This window comes from Nuphar pumila, chromosome 16, assembly GCF_984573655.1.
Source record: "Nuphar pumila chromosome 16, dmNupPumi1.hap1.1, whole genome shotgun sequence".
Lineage (NCBI taxonomy): Eukaryota > Viridiplantae > Streptophyta > Magnoliopsida > Nymphaeales > Nymphaeaceae > Nuphar > Nuphar pumila.
This window is the reverse complement of record NC_143264.1, coordinates 62,488,514-62,511,801: the sequence shown is the minus strand read 5'-3', so window position 1 is coordinate 62,511,801 and position 23,288 is coordinate 62,488,514. Positions and strand designations below refer to the sequence as shown.

The following is a 23,288-nucleotide window of genomic DNA, read 5'->3' as shown; positions in this document are numbered from 1 at the left end:
TTGCCTGATCTAATGACTCGACTGTGATATAACTAAAATTGTCAGAAATAGCAGGACGGAGACCAGACATATACCTTGTGACCTGCTGGCGGGCGGTCTCCTCGATCTGCACTCGCGGGGATAGACGATGGAACTCAGCAGTGTACTCCGCCACGGTACGGGTGTCTTGACGAAGGATCAGGTACTCCTTGTAGGCTCTCTCAGCATGATCTGACGGCACGAACTTGGACTGCATCTCCTCTCATGTCTGCATGCGCTCTAGTCCTTGCCTCTCTCTCGTCCTCTACAACTTAACCCACCATGTCTGTGCTAGACCCCTCAACCAGGTGGACGCTAGAGAAACACGACGGTGCTTAGCTATAATGTGGTAGTCAAAGAAAAATTGAATGACATAGGACCAGTCGAAGAACTGCTCCACATCGAATCGTCCCGCGAACTTCGGAAGGTCTAGCTTCACCCCGTAGGTGGAGGGGTGCTCTGGCGCTCTCTGCTGACGGGTCTCCACTATTCTTGCAGGATACTCGTTCCAGAATGCTTCATCACCCTCTTCGCGGTACTGCTCGCCTAGATGCTGGTGCTGACGAATTCCAATGACGTATGGTCGACGCTCAGGTGCGCCGATCCCTACTGGTTCTGTCTCGGTCTGGCTTGCTCGTGGGCGGGAGCCATCTGTGACCGGCGTTGTGGCGCTGGTATGATAGGAGGTCCTACAAAAGGTGGACAGACTTGTCGGGTATCAGGCTCTAGGTGGGTAGGAACTGGATAACATGGGTCTAGGTTATGGGTTGGATTAGTGTAGCGATAATGGATTGTGTATGATACGGGGTTCTGGGTCAGGGATGGGTTAATGGGTTGGTTCATGTTTGGGTTTTGGTAAGGGTATTGGGTCTGGTTTGAGTAGTATTGGGATGATTCACCCGACCCGATCGGGATCGGGTCAAGTCCTAAACTACTCGTCGGACCCAGAATGGGATAGGTAGGATCATGGGTCGAGTTGTGGTGTAAGGAGGCCTTGTTCGAACTCGATCCTTGATCCATAATAGGATGGGTTTGGTTTTGACCTGGCTCAAATTCAAACTGGAGCTCCGTCCGGGTCCGATACACGTTTGGGTCGGCATTGGATCCATTTTGTGGGTCAAAACTAAAGGGTTGGGCCTGCTTCGGCGCGAACCTTGAACCAAACCCAATTGGGTAGGTCGGGTAAGGGGCTTCGAGACTTGGACCCGCTCCCGGGGACCCAAAGGATAGTCCTCAAGACCCGGGCTTGGGTCCCGTTTTCACGAACTCGGGTTTGGACCCTCTCGGGTCCGGACCCGTCCACACGACTCCCTCTGCTCCCGCTCGTGGGTTTGCTGCCTTATGGCTCCCATGCATGGGTTCATGGGGGAAGGATAATTCCTTCCCGGGTCGAACAGATGCACCCGGATCTGCAACAAGGCCCAACGTGACGCTGGGGCCCTGCAGATTCGACCCACTCTGTGGCGCAGCCCCCATGTCTCGAGGCCACGAGCCCAGACCTGCGGTAGGACCCAACGTGATGCTGGGTTCCTGCAGACCAGGCCCGGCCTGCGATGCAGTCGCGGGGACCCGCTGCCACGACTGGGGTACACCCGAGCGATGGGGCGTACCACTTTGATGGTTCGGTTGGAGGGTACCCGGATTTGGGTGAGCCACAGTCGCTGCTGGTTCGAGATGGAGGGGGGTACCGGATGGGGAAGGCTGTCGCGACCTGCATCCTTGTGCAGGGTCCCCTCAACGCCCTCTCGTCGCGCACCGTGCTGGAACGTCAACTGGGTTGGATCGACGACGGTAGTGTCAACAGGGGTAATCGCACGCTCGCCTGACTGGTTCAATTGCATTGAGTGCACATCTACCTTTGATTCAAGAGCGCCTATCCACGCCTCGACCCCATCCATGCGCTTCGACAGACCAACTACATCTTTACTTACTCGTATCATACTCTCTTGAACCTTGGTCATCATGGCCATCATCTGTGCCATTGGATCTTCGTTGCCGGTGTCCTCCCGGTTCGTTCCACTTGCTGGATCGTTCTTCGCATCATCAAACATGCTGTTGATGATGGAGGAACCCTGGTGCTCTGATACCACTTTGGTGCAGTGAGGTACCGACCTTCACATGTGCTTGTGTGCTGAACCGAGGGGCACGATTTCCACGTCGTGCGATGAACAATAAAGAATCAATGAAAAGGCCACCGAATTCGATGATAATGGTTCTTTATTTTTATTTCAATGAAAGTCAATCGAACATTGGGAACAATCTTAACAGAAAAGAAGGAAAAAAAAACAAATAATGAGAACGTAAAGGAGAACAAACTAAAGGAAAGCTGCTGACAGAAAGGAAAAATGAAGGAAAACTACTGCAAGATTCAATATTCTCTGCGCACAAAACCCTAGAAGAGGGTTTTTAAAGACGACTGGTGGACTCGGGTCTCGGGTCCAGTCATGGACCCGAGACGTGATCCGAGTCTTCTTCCTGCTGGACCTGTGGCGTTCGGATCTGCGCTCGTCTGGAGTAGGTACGCAACACGTCACTGCATTGGGTCACCTTACCTGTGATCGGATCCCGCTCCTGGGTCCGATCGTCCATCCTTCGAAGTGGATTGGGCTCCTGGGTCGAGCATGGGTCACGTGGTATAGACCCAATCGGGTCCTGCTTTGCATCAAGAAAGATCAGTGGAAAAATAATCAAAAGAACCTGTTTTTGGAAGAACATTGTGAGCAAGAATTCTTCCTGCAATTCGTGCGCGAGGTTGAAGATTAGTATTTTGAAAAGGAGGACAATGAGGAGCGCCTGACAATAGTATTTGGTCGAAAATCTTTTCATCTTCAAGTTCAATGGAATTAAAAAGAGCGCCAGAAGATAGAACATTAAGAATCTGTCCAAGAAGTTTGTAATCAAATTCGATTTCGACATATCTAACAAGAGAAGAAATAAACCCAGTATCATGATCGATTTGCAAATTTGTGTAAAACAGATGAATAAATAATGGATAGTAATCACGATAAGAAGAATGGTCAAATAGATGTGAAATACTTTTAAACAATACCTTGAGATTATATCGTTCATAGGCATGAAAAAGAACGATTCAACCGGGTAAAATTGGAAGGGCAGATATAGACCCAAACATATCATAAAGATGAGGATTTTGAAGAAGGTTAAGGGAAAAGCCATGCTCTGCTTTGGCCATGGGTGTGTTTGAGGAAGGGGAAGCATGCCCGGAAGCAGTTTTCTGATGAGACATCTTCGTCAAGAAAGGGGCAAAGAAAATGGAACCTGCCGAAGATGGTGTTGCCGCAGGGAGTGACGGGACGCTATGAGGAATGGAATGGATGTCGTCGTTCGGCGCTGCAGTGACGTCGTTCGGCTCTGTAGAGGGTGTTGTCTAGCGCTGCAGGGGTTGTCGTCGTTTGGCAAGTGGAAGAGGGATGCCGATTCACCGAGGGTTTTAGAGAAGAGGGAAAAGGGTCGGCTACTCTCTAGAGGAGAGAGAAACACAGGGGTTTTTATAGCCTAAGTCGACTGCCCTTTGTTTTTTAAAACAAGTTGTTCCGTTTAAAAAAATAAATAAATTTAACCAACTACCAATCGACTAAGTAAAACAAAAAATAAAAAAAAACATTATAAGTCCAATAATGAGCAAATACCAAGTTCTCTTCTAATTCTCATAAAATCTTCATTTTTGAGTGGTTTATAAAAATGTCGGCATGTTATGCATTTGTGGGTATAAAATTCAAAGAAATATCACCTTTTAAAACGTGATCTCGTAAAAAATGATGTCTCACCTCAATTCGCTTAGTTCGTGAGTGCTGAACAGGATTTTTCGAAAGATTTATAGCACTAGTGTTATCACAATAAATAGTTGTTGTGGAGTAATTCAAACCAAAATCTCCTAAGGTTTGCTTCATCCATAGTACTTGTGTACATGCTAGACTAGCTGCTATATATTCTACTTCAGTTGTTGAGAGTGATACCGAATTTTGCTTTTTACTAAACCAAGAGACTAAGGAATGTCCTAAGAAGTGACAAGTTCCACTAGTACTCTTGCGATTAGATTTGCTTCCAGTAAAATCTGCATCACTATATGAAACTAAATCGAAGGAAGATGACTTCGGGTAAAACAATCCAAAGTCTGAAGTATCTTTTAAGTATCGAAGAATTTGTTTTACAACAATTAAGTGTGATTCCTTCGGATTAACTTGAAATCTAGCACACATACATACACTAAACATTATATCAGGTCGACTAACAGTTAAATATAATAGAGATCTGATCATACCTCTGTAGAGCTTAGTATCTACACTTTTACTGTTTTCATCTTTGTCAAGAGAGGTAGTTGTGCTTATAGGATTTCTTCTTGATTTAGATGAGTACATGTCAAATCTTTTAAGAAGTTATTTTGTATACTTGGCTTGGTTGATGAAGATTCCTTCTTCAGTTTGCTTTAATTGAAGTCTAAGGAAGTAGTTTAATTCGCCCATCAAGCTAATTTCAAACTCTTTCTGCATAGCTTTAGAAAAATCTTTGTAAAGAGAATTATTAGTAGAACCAAATATTATATCAACATAAATTTGCACAATAAGAATATTTGAATTTAGATTTTTAATAAATAGAGTGGAGTCTACCCGACCGATGGAAAAATCAGATACTTCTAGAAAAATTCGTAGTCTCTCATACCATGCTCTTGGTGCTTGTTTGAGTCCGTACAAGGCTCTTTTTAATTTGTAGACTCTTTCTAGATATTTCTTATCTTCAAAGCTTGGTGGTTGTTCTACATAAACTTCTTCATTGATGTATCCATTAAAAAATGCACTTTTAATATCAATTTGGTATAACTTAAAATTCATGTAGCTAGCAAAAGCAAGCATCATTCAAATTGACTCCAATCGAGCCACATGAGCAAAGGTTTCATCAAAATCTATGCCTTTCTCTTGGTTATAGCCTTGTGCTACTAGCCTTGCTTTGTTTCGAATGACTTCGTCGTTCTCGTCCAGCTTGTTTCGGAAGACCCATCTCGTTCCAATTACCGGATGATCCTTTGGTCTATCATCTAGATCTTATACATCATTCCGAGTGAATTGGTTAAGTTCTTCGGACATGACCAAAAGTCAAAATTCATCATCACAAGTTTCATTGATACTTTTTGTTTCTAATTTTGATATGAAAGCAATATTTGTAATATATTCTTCCATCTGACTTCTAGTTTGGACACCACTTTTTATTTCTCCAATAATATGCTCATGTGGATGATTACGAAGTTCTTTCCAAACCGGTGGAAGATTTTGAGGAATATTTTCTTGTAAAGTGCTTTCTATCAAAGGTTCTCCTTGAGGTATGACTTCTTCTTCTTCACTTAGAGGTACAACCTGCGCACCATTCTCATCAAATACAATATGTAAAGACTCTTCAATGCAAGAAGTTCTTTTATTAAAAACACGGTAAGCTTTGTTTCTAGAAGAATATCCAAGAAATATTGCTTCATCTGATTTTAAATCAAAGTTGTCAAGATTATCTTTGGTATTTAACAAGAAGCATTTTCTACCAAAAGTTTTGAAATATGAGATCTTTGGTGTACGATCATAATACAATTCAAAACAGGTTTTATGTAAAACTGGTCGAATATGAACACGGTTTAAAACATAACATGATGTATTTACTTCTTCAGCCCAAAAGTATTTTTGGTAAATTTTTATCTTGAAGCATAGGTCTAGCACATTCTTGCAATGTTGTATTCTTTCTTTCAACAACTCCATTTTGGGGAGCCGCTATAGGAAAAGCAAAGTTATGAGATATTCCATGTAAATCACAGAACTTTAGAAAAACATCATTTTTGTTTTTCAGAAAAATCACCCAAGTAAAACGAGAATAATCATCTACTATGACAAAAGCATATTTACTACCATTCAAACTTTGAATTCTTGATGGTCCAAAAAGATCTAAATGTAAAAGTTCAAGAGGATGCTTTGTTGAAATTATATCTTTTGCTTTGAAAGAACTCTTGATTTGTTTACCCATTTGGCAAACATCACATAAGTGATTCTTTTTATATGATATTTTAGGTAGGCCTCTAACAAGATTATTCTTGGATAACTTAGAAATTAATTTGAAGTTAACATGTCCAAGTCTCTTGTGCCATAACCATTGAATTTCATTTGAAGCAATAAGACATTTTTCATTGAGGGTGGGTAACTCATTAAGGTAAAGTTCATACACATTGTTCATTTTCTTTCCTTTAAAGATGATCTTTTTAGAACAAGAATCAGAAATCAAAGATAAATTATGTTTAAAAGAAACGAGAAAACCTTTGTCACATAATTGACTAATAGATAATAAATTATGCATTAATTCATCTACTAAAAGAACATTTTCTATCAAGGGAAATTTTGTATTACCAATATTACCAATACCGATTACTTTTTCCTTGCTATTTTCACCAAAGGTGACGGTTCCTCCTTCTTTACTTTGAAGGGTGAGAAATAACTCCAGCCTTTCAGTCATATGTTTGGAGCAACCGTTGTCCAAGATCCACTTGGTTCTTATTTTGTGTACCTACAACAAAATTGGAAGACAAAACATTTGGCCATTTTCATTTTCGGGTCCATGAGAGTTAGTCTTAGGAACCCAAATCCATTTGGATATTGGTTTCCTTTGAAAATAATCACTCTTTCTATCATAAAATGTTTTAGCATTTCTAGAATTGTAGAAAGAAGCATGATAAGATGGATAAACATGTCTAGGCTTATATGCATTGGAAGTACCATGCTGAGGTATGTTTCTACCATGATATGCATGACTACAAAACTGAGTTGTTTGAACCAATGATTTTGAGTTTTGACTTTGATGATTCTTTACCACATAGTTTGGTCTATTTTGAGTATCAAAGAAACTATATCCCAATCCAGTTTTGTTAACCGAGCATCTTTGAGAACCAAAAAGTTTTTTTAGATTTTCTTGACCATTTGTGAACTTAGTCACTATAGATAGAAGATCATTTGGTTTTTCTTTCAAACTAGATATCTCTTCTTGGTTCTAATGCCAATTTCTTTTATCTTAGATGCTTGAAAAAAGATTTCCTTCTTGAGATCTTCTATCTCTTGAAGTAACACTTTGTTCTTAGAGTCAAGAGTCAAATTTTCTGTTTTCAACTCTTTGTTTTTAGAACTTAGACTCTTAAATTTAGCATATAATTCATTGAAAGCTTCTAATAACTCATCATAATCAAATTGACTTACCGATTCTTCTTGTGCTACAAAGCACATGTTGGCGACTTCTTCATTTGATTCTTCGTCGGAAGAAGAGTCACTTTCATCCCAATTTGCTTGAAATGCCTTTTTCTTCTTGAATTGGTCCTTAGGCTTGACTTTGAGAAGAGGACAATGTCTTTTGATATGTCCAACCTTTTTGCAGTTGAAACACTTAACTTCTTCAGAATTTGATGGTTCAGTTTTCTTCACCTTTCTTTGAAATCTCTCGTTTTTGACGAATCTTTTGAATTGCCTAGTGATAAGGGCAATATCTTGATCCTCATCTGAATCTTTAGAATCTGAAGTGGCTTTGAATGTATGAGATTTCTTCTTTGGTTTTTCTTCTTGTCTATCTTGAAGTTGAATTTCATATGCCATCAAATTACCAACCAAGTCTTCAAGAAAAAGGGTGTTCAAATCATTGGCTTCTTCTATTGCCTGTGGTCTTTTTCTCCCATTCAAGAGTTAAACACCTCAAGACTTTTCTAACCAAATCTACTTGTAAATAATCTTTTCCAAGGGATTTGAGTGTATTTGCAATGTCGGTCATTCTTGTTATCATTTCAGAAATTGACTTATTTTGCTTCATTTTAAATAATTCAATTTTATGAACTAAAGAAGCAATTTTAGATTCCTTGACTTTTGAGGTACCTTCATGAGTCACAAGAAGAGTATGTCAAATTTCATTTGCAGAGGAACATTGAGAGATTCAATTGAACTCTACCTTGTCAACGACACAATATAGAACATTCATAGCCTTGGCGTTGAGTGAAGTGGTTTTCTTTGCTTTATCGGTCCATACGCTGAAATCTGTTAATGATGCTTGATACTTTTCAGAAATGACCCTCCAAATTTCAAGATCCATGGATTGTAGGAATATTGCCATTCTTACTTTCCATTATCCATAGTTTGTTCCATCAAAGAGAGGATGACGGACTAAGGAGCATCATTCTTTGTGCTGAGAAGACGATGTTGTTGCCATGCTAAATGATGGTAAAATCAAAAGATAACAAACCTTGCTCTGATACCAAATGAAAGTACTGTAGGATCGATGCAACCAACACTAGAGGGGGGGGGGTGGTGAATAGTGCTTTTAAACTTCGTCTTTGGAATTTGAAAGATTTTGAATTCTAAAAAGCAATCACACAAAAAGAACACAAAGATTTTATCCTGGTTCGGTCCTCCAGACCTACATCCAGTTTCCAAGCAAAACCCGCTTGAGATTTCCACTATCAAACTTGTGTCACCACAAGATCAAACAAACCAAAATTGGTCTCACTTTCAGCAACAACCCTGCTGAAAGCAAACTTCTCCTTTAAACCAAGGAGACTCTGGCCTTTTACAGAAAATTTGAAATAAACAACTTACAATCAACCTATGAACCTTTCTTATAAATGCAAAGGAAGTGAAATAGGTTTGTAGGGCCTTCTAAGGCTTCAAAAATACTCAACTTACGATTTCACTGACTCCCAAAAGAAATTAGAGTGAAGAACTTGAGTGAAAATACTTAGTGAGTGAGAAAACAAGTGTTTGAAAAAATAGGAGTGAAAAACACAAAATTCGATGTTTTAATTCATTTTTTTAGTGTAGATCTTACTCTTATTTATAGCTGAAGAATTTTAGACGTTGGTGGTAAGAAGGGGTGTCAAACTGACAGTTTTGAAGAGTCAAAATGTTTGGAAAATGAAAGAACGCAACTTCTGAAAAGTTCAGAAAATGGCTATATTAGTCGACTAAAAAAGTTATCAGTCGACTGAAATCAAATATTAACAGATTGATTGTTAAATCAGTCAACTACTGTGTCTAGCTGAAAAGATTTGAATTCAGGATTTTGAAAATTAATCGACTAAAGAAAAATTAGTCGACTGATGAAAATCATTAGTAGACTAAAAAAAAAACTTTCAATCGACTTTTGTTAAATTTTTCAGAAATCAGACATTTGGGTCGGTGACTCGGTCGACTAAGAGCAGATTAGTCGATTGATCAAAAAATAGACATTTGGCTTTGAAAAAGGTGCGAGAAAATCAGTCGACTGATAAAACTAAAAATATAGGTAAAGGGCTTTCTAAAATGATTTTTGCAAAGGTTTTTTTTAGGAAAGTTTTCCTAAGTATTTTTAGGTGTAATGCAAGTGAGATATGCAATCAAAGTAAGGCTCTTACAAGAATATAAGAATTTAAAGAGATTTACACTTGCACCAAATCTTCAATCAATTTTTCAATGTAGAACTTGTAAACTTCTTCAATTCTTTTCTTCTTTCTTTATTGCCATAGCTGAAATCCAATTGTTCATCATCAAAATATCATACTTGAATTATCATGTACAACTTTCTTGTCTTAACAAATGTGCTTCATTCTTCCATGCTGAATAGAATCAAGGAAAATCTTAATTGCGCTTTGATTGTCACAGAACAAAATAAAACTTGGTATTTTTTTATCCAAATCGCTCAACAAATATCTGATCCAAGTTACTTCTGAAGAGGCTGCAACCATGGCTCGATACTCAGCTTCTGTACTGGAACGTGCAATTGCCTTTTGCTTCTTATTGCTCCATGAAACTAAATTTCTTCTGACAAAGACATAGTATCCTGAAACTAACCTTCTTTCACCTGGATCTCCTGCCCAATCACATCTGAGAAGGCCATTATGTAATTATATCATCATTTTCATCTCTCTTCCTATAACAAAGCCCATCCCTGAGTGTACCTTTAAGGTACCTAAGAATCATTTTAACAACTTCCACATGACTAGTTCGTGGACAATGCATACATTCGGATGAGTGAAAGTAAGATATTTAAACATACCTATAATGCTCTTGTACTTAGTGGGATCTTCATATATCTCTCCATCGCAGTTGAGTTTTTTATGTAGAGGGCTAGGAGTTAGCAAGGGCTGACAGTCTCTCATTCCAACTTTATTCAATAGATCAATGATGTACTTCTGTTGAGCCAACACCAAAGTATTGTTAAAACATATGTAATAATACCATAATACCCGATAGGGGTATTATGGTCATTTCACAAAGTACCCCATAGGGGTACTTATTTTGTTTCTCGTATTTCACTATTTTTTATTTTTATTTTTATTTTTATTTTTGTATTTTTTGGATACCGAAAAGGGGCCCCACAATGGAGTCGTTGGGGCCCCCAACGGTCACATATGTGACCGTTGGGGGCTCCCAACGACTCTATTGGGAGCCCCTTTGGTCTCCTCTTCTTATAAATAGGGGGAACCCCCCATGTATGTGGTATTGCTCTTTAGAGCCCCTCTTCAATAATAGTGATATTATTTTTCATGTGTGTAGCCTTTTTATAAGGCCCTTTGTATATCCCTTAGTGGATTTTCTCTCTTGTGCTTGTTGCATTTGTCCGTGTGGGACATAGTGAATGCTTTAGCATTCTTGGTTTCTTCCGCTTATTTCATTACATGGTATCACAGCCATACGATCTTCTAAAGGTAAAATCTTGTCTCTCTCTACTTCCTTTCTTTCTCACATCTTCCTTGTGTAGCAATGGAAGTCAAGATCGATCTATCATTCAAACTCAATGGAAAAAATTACATGATGTGGGCATCCGCAATGGAGAATAATCTCAAAGGCAAGAAGCTTTGGGGTTATGTAATGGGAACCGTTCCGGAACCCCAACTTAAGCTCACAAAGATGGAAGGAGATCAAGAGAAAGCACTTGAAGGCGATGCTCGTCTCAAGGCCATTGAAGATTATAATCATCAAATGGAAGATTGGGAGAGCAACCATGCAAAAATCCTTGCATGGTTTATGAATAATGTCGAACTTAAGGTATGTGCAAATATTGCAAAATTCCGCCGGACAAATGAAGCTTGGTTTTTTATGAAGGGTATGTTTACCCAAAAGGATCTTGCAAGAGCTTATTTCTTGCAAGAAAAAGTAAGAACCACAAAACAAGGCGACATGAGCATACAAGATTACTATAGTGCTCTAAATCCTTTGTGGGATGAATTGGCTCTTTTAGAGCCTAAATGGGTATCTATGGAGGATGTGGTTCTAAGACAAAAACAAATGGAACAAGATAGATTGTTTCAATTTTTATTTGGGCTTCGTCCCGAATTTGAACAAGTGAGATCCTCACTTCTCCATAGATCCACGTTTCCTCCCTTAGAAGAAGCTATTGCCGAGATTACTCAAGAAGAGACTAGGCATAGCATGGGTAAAAGCATAGAGGAAGTTCTTGCCGTATCTAAACCCGACAATCATGTTAAAACCTACAAACCACCTCATTTTGGTAAGCAAGGGAGTGGTGGAAGAAAAATGATTATATGTCACCATTGTTATGAGCCGGGACATATTAAACCCGTTTGCCCAAAGCTAAATGGGGCATTCAAGCCAAAGGTGGCTTCCGTTGAAGAATCCACCACCAAAGAAGATGACGGCAAGAACGGGGATCTCAAAGACACTCTTGGACAAATCTCCTTGGCTCTTCAACAAATCTTAAAGGTCACTTCTTCCACCTCCGGTGCCGCCATTGCCTCATCATCACCTCCCGGTACGTACTCTTGGATTTTAGATTCCGGAGCTTCTTTTCACATGACCCCTCATGAAAATGCATTAACCAATGTGCACACCAATTCAAAAATGTCTTGTGTCTCTACGGCCGATGGAACTTTTCTCAAAATAAATGGTGTTGGAACTCTTGATTCTAAAAATGTTCAAAATTTTCTTGTTCCGAAAGTTAGAATAGTTCCAAAATTAAATCTTAACCTCTTTTCCGTTTCTCAAATAGCCGACCATGGATGTGAAATATCTTTCTCATCCCAAGGGTGCTTTGTGCAGGATCTCCGGTCCGGGAAGCGGATTGGGCAAGGCCATAGGAAGGGAGACCTTTATTTTATGGATAATTTAATGCTTCCAAATACCTCATTTTGTACTTATGTCCAAGACAAAAATATTGAAACTTGGCATAAAAGGCTTGGACATCCAAGTTACTCTAAAATGTATCTTTTTCCTTTTGGACACAAGTTTTGTAAAGAAAAAGATATCAATTGCAAAGATTGCATTTTTGGCAAAATGAAGTCTACTCCTTTTCCTATTAGATCCTTTGTGACAACAAGACCTTTTGAATTGGTGCATTCCGATGTTTGGGGGCCATCTCCGGTTCTATCTAAAGGTGGTTATTCATATTATGTTACTTTTATTGATGATTATACTAGATATGTATGGATTTATTTTCTTAACTTTAAATCGGAAGTTTTTAACTTCTTTAAAGAATTCCATGCAAAAATTCAAAATCAATTTCAAAGTCAAATATCCATTCTTAGATCCGATTCGGGTGGAGAATACTTATCAAATGATTTTCAAGCATATCTAAAACAACATGGCATTTGTCATCAAAAATCTTGCCCAAGAACTCCTCAACAAAACGGTCTAGCGGAAAGAAAACATAGGCATATTTTGGAAACCACTAGATCCTTACTCATTTCTAAAAATATTCCTAAAAATTTTTGGGCCGAAGCCGTGTTAACCTCCACCTATTTAATCAATAGGATGCCATCTTCAAAATTGAATAATATCTCTCCTTATGAAAAACTTTTTAATATGACACCCGACTACAATCGTCTTCGGATTTTTGGGTGTAAATGCTTTGTTCTTTTACATAAAAGAGATAAATTGTCACCTAAAGCAATAGAATGTGTATTTTTAGGATATGGTGAAAATCAAAAAGGCTATAGATGCTTTGATCATAAAAACAATAAGTTATTTGTCTCCAAAGATGTAACCTTTTTAGAAGATGAAAATGGGTTTGACATATTGGAAAAATCAAATGAAATTGATTATATGTTTATCAATGATCTTTTAGAAGATTCAAATGATGACTCTTTGAGTCATCCGGAAATTTTAGAAAATACTCATGATTCTCATGATGATGATGTATCACCAACTAATGGTGACAATCTCCAAGTATACACTCGGCGTGAGGAAGCCCAACCTATTAGTGCTTTAGAAAAATTCTTGCGGCTTAATGAACCCCTAGAAGAAACCTCCCTTAGGCGTTCTTCTAGAGAATCAATTCCACCTAATAGGTTTGTCTCATATGAAACTCTTTCACCTAAATATAGAGCTTGTCTAATAGCCTTGCATTCTTACTATGAACCCTCCCATTATAATCAAGCAAAAAGTATACCTCATTGGGTTGAAGCAATGAAAGTTGAACTAGATGCTTTAAATAAAGCTAAAACTTGGGAAATAGTTTACCTTCCTCCAAATAAGAAAGCTATAGGATGTCGATGGGTCTACAAAGTCAAAACAAAAAGTGATGGTTCCCTAGAGCGCTATAAAGCTAGATTAGTTGCTAAGGGATACTCACAAGAATATGGCATCGATTATGAGGAGACTTTTGCTCCCGTGGCTCGCATGACAAGCGTTAGAACTTTAATTGCGGTAGCATCATCTAAGAAATGACCTATATTCCAATTAGATGTTAAAAATGCCTTTCTTAATGGTCAGTTGAATGAAGAAGTATATATGAATCCTCCGCCGGGAATTAATGTTAACCAAGGTCAAACCCTTCGGTTATTAAAAGCCTTATATGGTCTTAAACAAGCCCCTAAGGCTTGGTATGATAGATTTAGTGCTATCATGTTACAATTGGGATTTCGCTCATGTTATACTGACACTGCTCTTTTTGTTAAAAATGCAGGTAATAGTATCATCATCCTTCTGCTTTATGTTGATGATATGATCATCACTGGCAATGATGAAAGCGGTATTCTTAAAGTTAAAAATATGTTAAAACATAATTTTGATATGTCTGATCTGGGTTTTCTCCGGTACTTTCTTGGCATAGAAGTTGCATACTCTCCTCGAGGGTATATACTGTCACAGATGAAGCTTGCTGCAGACATATGCTCCAAATCTGGGATTTCAGATGATAAAAAGGTGGAGACTCCCGAGGTTATCAATGCTAAACTACGACTGGAGGATGGAGTTCTGCTGGACGATCCTACGCCCTACAGGCAACTCATAGGCTCCCTCACCTATCTGACTATCACCAGGCCCGATATTGCTCATGCTGTGCACTCGGCAAGCCAATTTCAGCATGCTCCTACATCTGTGCATATGAGTGCTGTGCTCCGGATCATTCGATATATTAAAAATACTTTGACTAAAGGGCTATTCCTATCCTCAATCTCTTCCTTAGATTTACTAGCTTATACTGATGCTGACTGGGGAGGAAACCCAAATGATCGAATCTCAACTACTGGCTTTTGTGTATTCCTAGGAGATTCGCTAATTGCTTGGAGGTGCAAGAAACAACAGAAAGTCTCATTGTCTTCTACTGAAGCAGAATACAGGGCTATGGCAACCACTACAATGGAGCTGGTGTGGCTTCGAAGTCTTCTTCAAGATATGGGAGTCGAAATTACTGGGGCTTCGAAGCTTTGTTGCGACAACAAAAGTGCTATCTACATTGCCAGCAACCACACTTTCCATGAGAGGACGAAACATATTGAAATGGATTGTCATTATGTACGTGATGAATATCTTCGTGGGACAGTAACACTGCCATATGTCACTTCAGAATATCAACTTGCTGATTTCTTCACCAAAGCCTTGCCTGCTCCTCGCTTCTTGTTCCTCCTTGTCAAACTTTCGGTCATTCCCCCGTAAAGTTTGAGGGGGGGTGTTAAAACATATGTAATAATACCATAATACCCGATAGGGGTATTATGGTCATTTCACAAAGTACCCCATAGGGGTACTTATTTTGTTTCTCGTATTTCACTATTTTTTATTTTTATTTTTATTTTTATTTTTATTTTTGTATTTTTTGGATACCGATAAGGGGCCCCACAATGGAGTCGTTGGGGCCCCCAACGGTCACATATGTGACCGTTGGGGGCTCCCAACGACTCTATTGGGAGCCCCTTTGGTCTCCTCTTCTTATAAATAGGGGGAACCCCCCATGTATGTGGTATTGCTCTTTAGAGCCCCTCTTCAATAATAGTGATATTATTTTTCATGTGTGTAGCCTTTTTATAAGGCCCTTTGTATATCCCTTAGTGGATTTTCTCTCTTGTGCTTGTTGCATTTGTCCGTGTGGGACATAGTGAATGCTTTAGCATTCTTGGTTTCTTCCGCTTATTTCATTACAAGTATCCTTTCCTCTATCAACCTCCACTCCTAAGAGGTATTTAAACCTCCCTAAATCTTTCATCTTGAACCTGTGGCTCAAGACTTCCTTGATCTCAATAATATGTTCTTTTGAATTTATTATCTATATAAATCAACAATGCAATTATCCATCCTTTGCCTTTATAAATGAAGAGCGAATAATCGAGAGATGATCCGTAAAACCCATGCCTTTGAATTTCAAGAGAAAAACTTTCAAACCATGATCTAAAGGCTTGTTTTAGTCCATATATCGCCCTATTTAGCTTGCAAATATATCTACTAGGATCCTTTTTTACTGTACCCTTGAAGTTGTTCTATGTAGATCTCTTCCTTTAAGTCTCCATGCAAGAATCCATTTTTAATATCTAATTGGCTCAACATGTAGCCATGATCAACTGCGAGGGATAGAACAACACAAATTGTCCCCATCTTCACTACTGGACTAAAAGTCTCTTCATAATCTAACCCATATTCTTAAGTAAAGCCTTTCGCTACAAGTCAAGCTTTATACCTTTCTATAATGCCATTTGGTTTATATTTGATATTGTATACCCATTTTGATCCCACACTGTTTTTTGTCTAAAGGCCTTCGTATAACATCCCATGTTTGACATTTGTATAAAGCCATCATCTCTTCATTCATGGTCTCAACCCACTTGTTAGACTTGGATGCTTGACTATAGTTTTTGGGCTCTACTTGCCTCGAGACTGCAATCAAGAATGCTTTATGTTCTGTGCTGAAACTCTCATAACTGACCATCTCTCAACAGGGGTGTCAAACCCGTCCAGATCTTCTCATTGTTGAAGGCATTTTATTAACTCGAGGGTCTCTACTTGGCTGTTGTAAGAGAGTATCATGTATGTCTTTACTTCCGTGACCGTATACTAACCCTTTGAACCTGTCAACCTGTGGGGTTGAATCATCAACTCCTGTTATTTGCTTCCACCTAGATGAATTTATATCACTATTCTGCTGCCCTGCTTCATATTGTTCATGAGCATCACCTTCGTAGCCAATTTCCTCCATGTGTCCTTGGCTTGACTCATCAAATTCCCTTGGAAACAAACTTTCACTCATCCATGGCCGATAAAATTCATGTGATAGAGGCTGGAATACTTCATGGTTGCTGCCTTTATGCTCAAAATTCATTTTGTTAAAAACATTCCTTGAGATTCGGATGCACCTGTTCTTAATGTCATAACATTTGTACCCTTTATTATCGTCAACATATCAAAAAAATTTACAAAGATACACTTCCTTATCAAATTTATTCCTTAACGAGGCATCAATATGAACATAACAAACACAACCATAGACCTTTAAGGAATGATAATCAGGATGCTTTCGAAAAAACTCATGATATGGTGATTTATCTTGAAGTTCATAGGCAACATGTTAATAATATGGACTGCATTATGAAAGGCTTCTATCCAAAGGAATAAAGGGACACATCCCTCATTCATCATAGCTAAGACACTGTCAACTATGTGTCTATGCTTCTTCTCAGTAAGTCCATTTTGCTGAGGTGTTGGGGGACAAGACATTCTCCAATTGATCTCATTCTTCTTGAGATATTCAATAAAGTCATTCGAAGAGTACTCACCTCCACCATCACTATGGAAATTTAGGATAGAAAGGGAGAAATGATTGCAAACCATAGCATGAAAATTTTCAAAAATATTAAAAACTTCATGCTTATGTTTCATAAAAAATATCAAGTGTACCGTGAATAATCAATAAAGGTCATATAGAATCGACTCCCAGAAGAAGAAGCTTTGGGAGTTGGTCCCCTCACATGTGAATGAACAATTTCAAACAACTTGAAAGCTCTTTTATTAATAAAGGAAAAGGGTATACATGACTCTTGGACATCTAACAACTAGGACAAACACGACTCTCCGACTCTTGACTTGAACCGGACTTTGGAATTAAATGACTAGAAACAAGCTTTTCAATGAAAGCTTTATTACAATGTGCAAGACGACTATTCCAAACATTTGACTTATCTGACTCAGACTCGTTGACAAAACAAGAAGATGAAAGGCTTTTAGACTCCTTAGTAGACTTGTTCTTGACTTCAACTGATGGATCTTCCTTGAAAAGATACATATTCTCGTCTCTTTCCTTCAGTGAACGTTCTCTTCATGTGAAGATCCTTCACATCAACTAACTTAGAAACAAAGACAAGGTTCTTTTTTATGTTAGGAACAAGAAAAACATTAGATAACTGAAGACTAGAATTGGATATTGGAATAAAAACTGTTCTAGTGTGTGTAATGAGACGTGATAATGGGTCTGGATCCTGACCCATTATCACGTCTCATTAATACCATGGTTGACAATTGCAATAAAGGTATAACAATTCCATAGGCCTGAAGTATAACTGGAAAATAAGAGCAAAACAAAAGTCAAGGATCGATCCAACAGTCTAGAGGAAGGTCAAGTACGGAAACCAGTGTTATAAAAAACGCTCCTTGAGGCGCGCCTCGCCTTGAGGCACGGCCCTTTGTGCCTCAAGGTGCAAGCCTAAGGCGATTTTTTTTTTTACAACAAGATTTCTGAGACAATCAACAAAGTTTTTGTAGGTTAATCTCATATGTTTTCCAGTTATTTCAGTTATGTAATAAGTTTCTTGGTATATTACTATATTTTAACTTTTTCTGGTTAATCTCGTATATTTTTCAGTTATTTTAGTCATGTAATTAGTTTCTCAATATATTTTAACCTTTTTTGGTTAATCTCATATATTTTTCAGTTATGTAATCAGTTTTTTAGTTACTTTTATATGTTAATCTCATATTTTTTAGAATAATCTCATATATTTTAATTTTGTAGGTTAATCTCATATATTTTTCAGTTATGTAATCAGTTTCTTAGTATATTTTAACTTTTGTTGGTTAATCTCATATATTTTCCAGTTATGTAATCAGTTTTTAGTTGCTTTTATATGTTAATCTCACATTTTTTAGAATAATCTCATATATTTTAACTTTTGTAGGTTAATCTTATATATTTTCCAGTTATTTCAGTTATGTAATAAGTTTCTTAATATATTTTAACTTTTGTTGGTTAATCTCATATATTTTTCAGTTATGTAATCAGTTTTTTAATTACTTTTATATGTTAATCTTATTTTTTAGAATAATCTCATATATTTTAACTTTTGTAGGTTAATGTTATATATTTTCCAGTTATTTCAGTTATGTAATCAGTTTCTTAGTATATTTTAACTTTTTTTGGTCAATCTCATATATTTTCCAGTTATATAATCAGTTTTTAGTTACTTTTATATGTTACTCTCATATTTTTTAGTACTTATTTGAGATTTTCTATTTCTTATTGGTTGTTATTTCATCAATAAAGGATTTCTTTCTTTATTTGTATTTTTAGATATTTTTTTATAATTTTTTTAAAGTTTTCGATTTTTTTTTTGAGGCTTACGCTTTACGCCTCGAGGCTTATGCCTCGCCTTGGTTTTTGGTGGAGCGCCTCGCTATGCCTCAACGCTTTTCACAACACTGACGGCAACCATTGCCAGATTGTATAATGTCACCCAAAGAACATCCGAATGAATGAACCATACCTAGTAAAGATTGGTTCCCCGATTACATTAATGTGTAACCTGGAGTTTTCCGTTAAATCATACGCTGGCTGGCACGCATCTGGTAGCAATTTTTTCAATATTGTTCAGATTCTATGCTCTTGCACAATTTGACAATGGTAAATGCATTTCGAGCAGCTTCTATTGTGCATGAAGCTTATAGGAAAGCAATGACAAAACTGCAAATTACCTTTTCTGTAGGGATCATCTTATTTTTTCGAGTCTCTTTTGGATTTCTTATTGCTCTTTGGAGAAATGACATACAGTCAGTCACTGGCGAGAACAACTTTGGTGTGGGTCTGGAAGTTGTTGCAAACTGCTTAGTGGATTGTGGTGAGGTGATAGGGGAGCCAAGCCATTCAGAAGCTACAGCTAGCTGGTTCTCCCTCAAACACGTTGAGGCGCCTGCTTTTTTTATTTCTATGTAAATCGAATATGGATGCTTCAAATTAAGAGTAATTACTACTTAGTCATAGGGCAAAACTTAGGGAGAAGGACAAAGGAGAGAGCAACACCTACACTAAACCAATTGATTTGTCATGGTAGAAAAGAAAATGACGCATGGACTTTACTCCAACTTCAGGTCAATGTTCTAGAGGCAAGGAGCATGCTTGTGTTTTCTGACGAAAATACTGAAAACCCTAATTCAGCTACGCATAAGCCAAAGTACGGTTGAGCAATCAATCTGGCTGATATATTTGCTCCAAGGATGTCCTGGAAGAACATTGGTGGAGGTAATAGCATCAATGACGTGAAATACGATATATGTTGTCATGGGTAGACTATCGACTATGAGTCTTATGACTTAGAAATGCCAAGACCTGAGCCGTGGAATGGAGTCTCCTTTTTCTTCATCAATGGAAAGCATTTTTTCATATACTCCACTTGCTTAGATAATGGAAGATATTGGTTCCCTATAGAAATCAGAAAAAAAAATAATTGGTCTAAGAGAGGGGTGGGCAACGGGTTGGGCAGCCCGATCCGCCAAGCTGACCCGTTCTTCTATGGGACGGGCTTGGGCCAAGGTTTTAGGCCTGGGCCCGTTAGGTACTGGGCCAAAACCCGGACTGTTATATATGTGTGCCGGGCCTCAGCCGGCCTGCAGGATACCAGGTCGGTCCGATGGGCCTGAGTTATTTATTATTTTTTTAATAATATAAAAAAAAACTATTGCATAGTAACTTGGTAACTATTACTATTTACCTAATTAGTTACATTAATTTTATGAAAACTAGAAAGATAATTAATTGGGTGCATGAGAAGTTGGGAACTTGTTAATTATTACTATTTACAAACAGATTTGGGCTGGGTCGGGCCATGGGCTGCTCTTCAAACCCGAGCCTGTTAAGAACTGGGCCAAAACCCGGCCCGTTAGTAAACGGGCCAGGCCATCTCCGGGCCAGGCCACACTTAACACCTAGTGGGCCGAGCTCTAAACGGGCCCGGGCCTGGCCCGATGCCCACTCCTAGTCTAAAATAATTCTGTGTGTCTTGGATAGAGGCCTCCCGAACTGATTTGATCATGGAGGCCAACGATAGATGATAACCAATCACCCCCTGTCCCACTTTCTCCTCCTCTTCCTCCGAACTTGGATTACAAATTTCGTTGGAGTGTTGTCCCAAAAAGAAAATCTTCCCAAAACAAAAGGTTCTGGGTTGAAATATCATTCTCTTTTTGAGGTTTTGGGTTGGAATATCGTTCTATGTATTTTTGAGGTTCCAGAATATCCGGCTACAGGGAAACTAGGAACAGGGAGCTCTCCCCCTTTTTCTGCTCAACTATTTGGTTATAAAAGCGAATGGACCTGCTCTGGTGTCTGGTCATAGAAAAGATAAGATATGCAGATATGCCTTTAGATAGGATGGCATGAAAGATCTACCAGTGAAGGAGGAATCACAGCCCAATTCAAACTATTTTCCCTCTTCATGTGAAAGTTTTCAGCTTCATTGCTAGAGGCAGGGATGCCATGTGGTTGGTTGTGATCTATGTCACATGGGTGCGGGTACGGGTGCGGAGCAATTTCAAAAATTTTGGACACGGGACACGGCTATATATATATATATTTAAATATATATATATATATTTAAATAAATAAATAAATAAATAAATATATATATATATATATATATAAAAGACTCGGTCAAAGTTGTGCCCATTAGGGGACACGACTATATATATATATAACAATAATAAAACTCGGCTATATATATTTTAAAAAATATATATATATAAAAAGATCGATTTTTTTTAGTTTTTATATGTTTTTTGCCGTAAAAAATAGACAAAAATAGACTCGGTCAAAGTTGACCGATTCCAAATTGTGGACGGACTCGGCCGGGTGCGTTGACCGAGTCCGACACTTGGTTGACCGTATCCGTCCCATGTCCGAAGCCGCACCCGTGTCAGGTATGGGCGACGCGGGTGCGTCGACCTTTTAGCCGAGTCCGTGTGACTTAGGTTGTGATGGATGTTAAGGATCCAGTTCACATTCTTTAAAGGGTCAGTGAGCTCTTACAAGAATTAATAGATGTCACACAGTCAGAGTAGGGGTGTTGAAACTTGAAAGTGTGGCAGGACTAGGAGTTTATTAATATAGAGATTTAGGTTGGAAGCATTTTTCTTATGACTAAACATGGTGAAGGGGGTTAGGTCTTGGGGATTCGAGGCGGAAGAGTGTAAGAAGAATGATGAACAGTGGTAAGTGGGAGGATGAGGAAAGGTGGAAGAAGCATTGAAATGTCCAGGAAATCCCTCCCAGTCAGAAGCGTTAGTTATAGACATAATCTCTAGTTTTGTTAGTGCACAGGACATACAACTAGCAGCAGTTTGAAGTTAAAAAGTTGCACAGCTGCTGTATTATGATAATTTAGCTTTGATTTTTAACTTTATTTCTTCTTGAAAAGACATTACCATTCGGTGTTGGTGGAAGTTCTGCAAGCCATTCTCGTCCAGTTATCTTTGCTTTATGTGGTTTATGTTGATGTCTGTGAACCATGCTTAACATCAATGATACACAATTTTTGATGATTCTATTTTACCTTTAAAAGTTGCTTTCAAAGGTCCTGAAGCTGTTTACCAAGCTTATCATGTTTTTGTCTATTGATACATTGTCATTTAACCTTGACAGATTACTGGCCATTCATTACCATTGTCATTCAAGGGGAGCCCGTACTGGATGGCCCCTGAGGTCAGACCATTAATTTCATTGTCTTTTTGTGCTTGCATGTGACCTGCCAGTGGTTTTGTTGTCTGATTTGATTAACTGACCAGGTTATTAGAAATTCAAATGGTTGTAATCTTGCTGTGGATATATGGAGCCTTGGATGTACTGTGTTGGAGATGGCCACGACGAAACCACCATGGAGCCAGTATGAAGGGGTAAGTGTGGTTCTTGTTTAATGCAAGTTGAAACTTTTCAAAGTAATAACAAATGTATTTCAAAGGTGAACTATATTATGTGATTGTGTGCATGCATAGATGCTAGATTACCTGTTGTCTACATACCCGGGTGCATGCCATGCACTTGATTACCTGGGTCCATTGGTATCAATGCAGCTGCATCAGCTTATATTGACAAAAAAGTTCTGATGTCAATTTGCATTTGGCACATATGTATTCTGAACATGTTGAGAATTTCATACCCTGCTGCCTTGTTTATTTTTGCCAACCTCGTAATGAGTTGATCAATTACTGTTTCACAATCTGCTATTTTGGTCTAGTTACTAATACTATTTCTTCTCTTTTTTTTCCCCCCTTTCCAAAGGTTGCTGCCCTATTTAAAATTGGGAACAGTAAGGAGCTTCCTGCAATCCCTGACAGCCTCTCAGATGAAGGAAAGGACTTTGTGAAGCTGTGTTTGCAACGAAAGCCATCAGATCGTCCCACGGCGGCTCAACTGTTGGAGCACCCTTTTGTTAAAAATGCTGCACCACTGGCTAGGCCTGATCTCAGTGGAAAGCCTTGTGAATTGGATAATAATGTTACAAGTGTAATGAGGCATACGGTACGGTATTGTATATGTTGGAAGCATTTTTCTGTTTAGTTTCTCATAGGTACAATTTTTCTTTACATATCTTCCATGGATTTGTCTCATATCATTACTTTTCTTATATGTCAAGTCTGCGCTAATCAGTAGCATGCTTCAAGATCTAATAAACTTCATTCTTTGGAAACGTTATCCAAGTGTCTATGTCACATGTCTCAAGTTTCCCATTAAGCATAACAGATAAGAGGGACACGATAAGGGAGCAAATTGAGGTGTCCCTGTAATGAGTGAAT

The 23,288-nt window shown here is 38.4% G+C and overlaps 1 protein-coding gene across 5 annotated transcripts in view; it reads left to right on the top strand.

Moving 5' to 3' along the window:
- The window catches only part of LOC149813342 (mitogen-activated protein kinase kinase kinase YODA-like), a 105,675-nt gene that overhangs the window by 41,825 nt on the left and 40,562 nt on the right, over window positions 1-23,288 (top strand). For all 5 annotated transcript variants that reach the window (XM_089991876.1, XM_089991877.1, XM_089991878.1 and 2 more), the window contains 3 exons: window positions 22,138-22,197; window positions 22,281-22,388; window positions 22,774-23,013. In XM_089991876.1, the coding sequence (XP_089848002.1) occupies window positions 22,138-22,197; window positions 22,281-22,388; window positions 22,774-23,013 (408 nt within the window). The remainder of the gene's footprint in view (window positions 1-22,137; window positions 22,198-22,280; window positions 22,389-22,773; window positions 23,014-23,288) is intronic.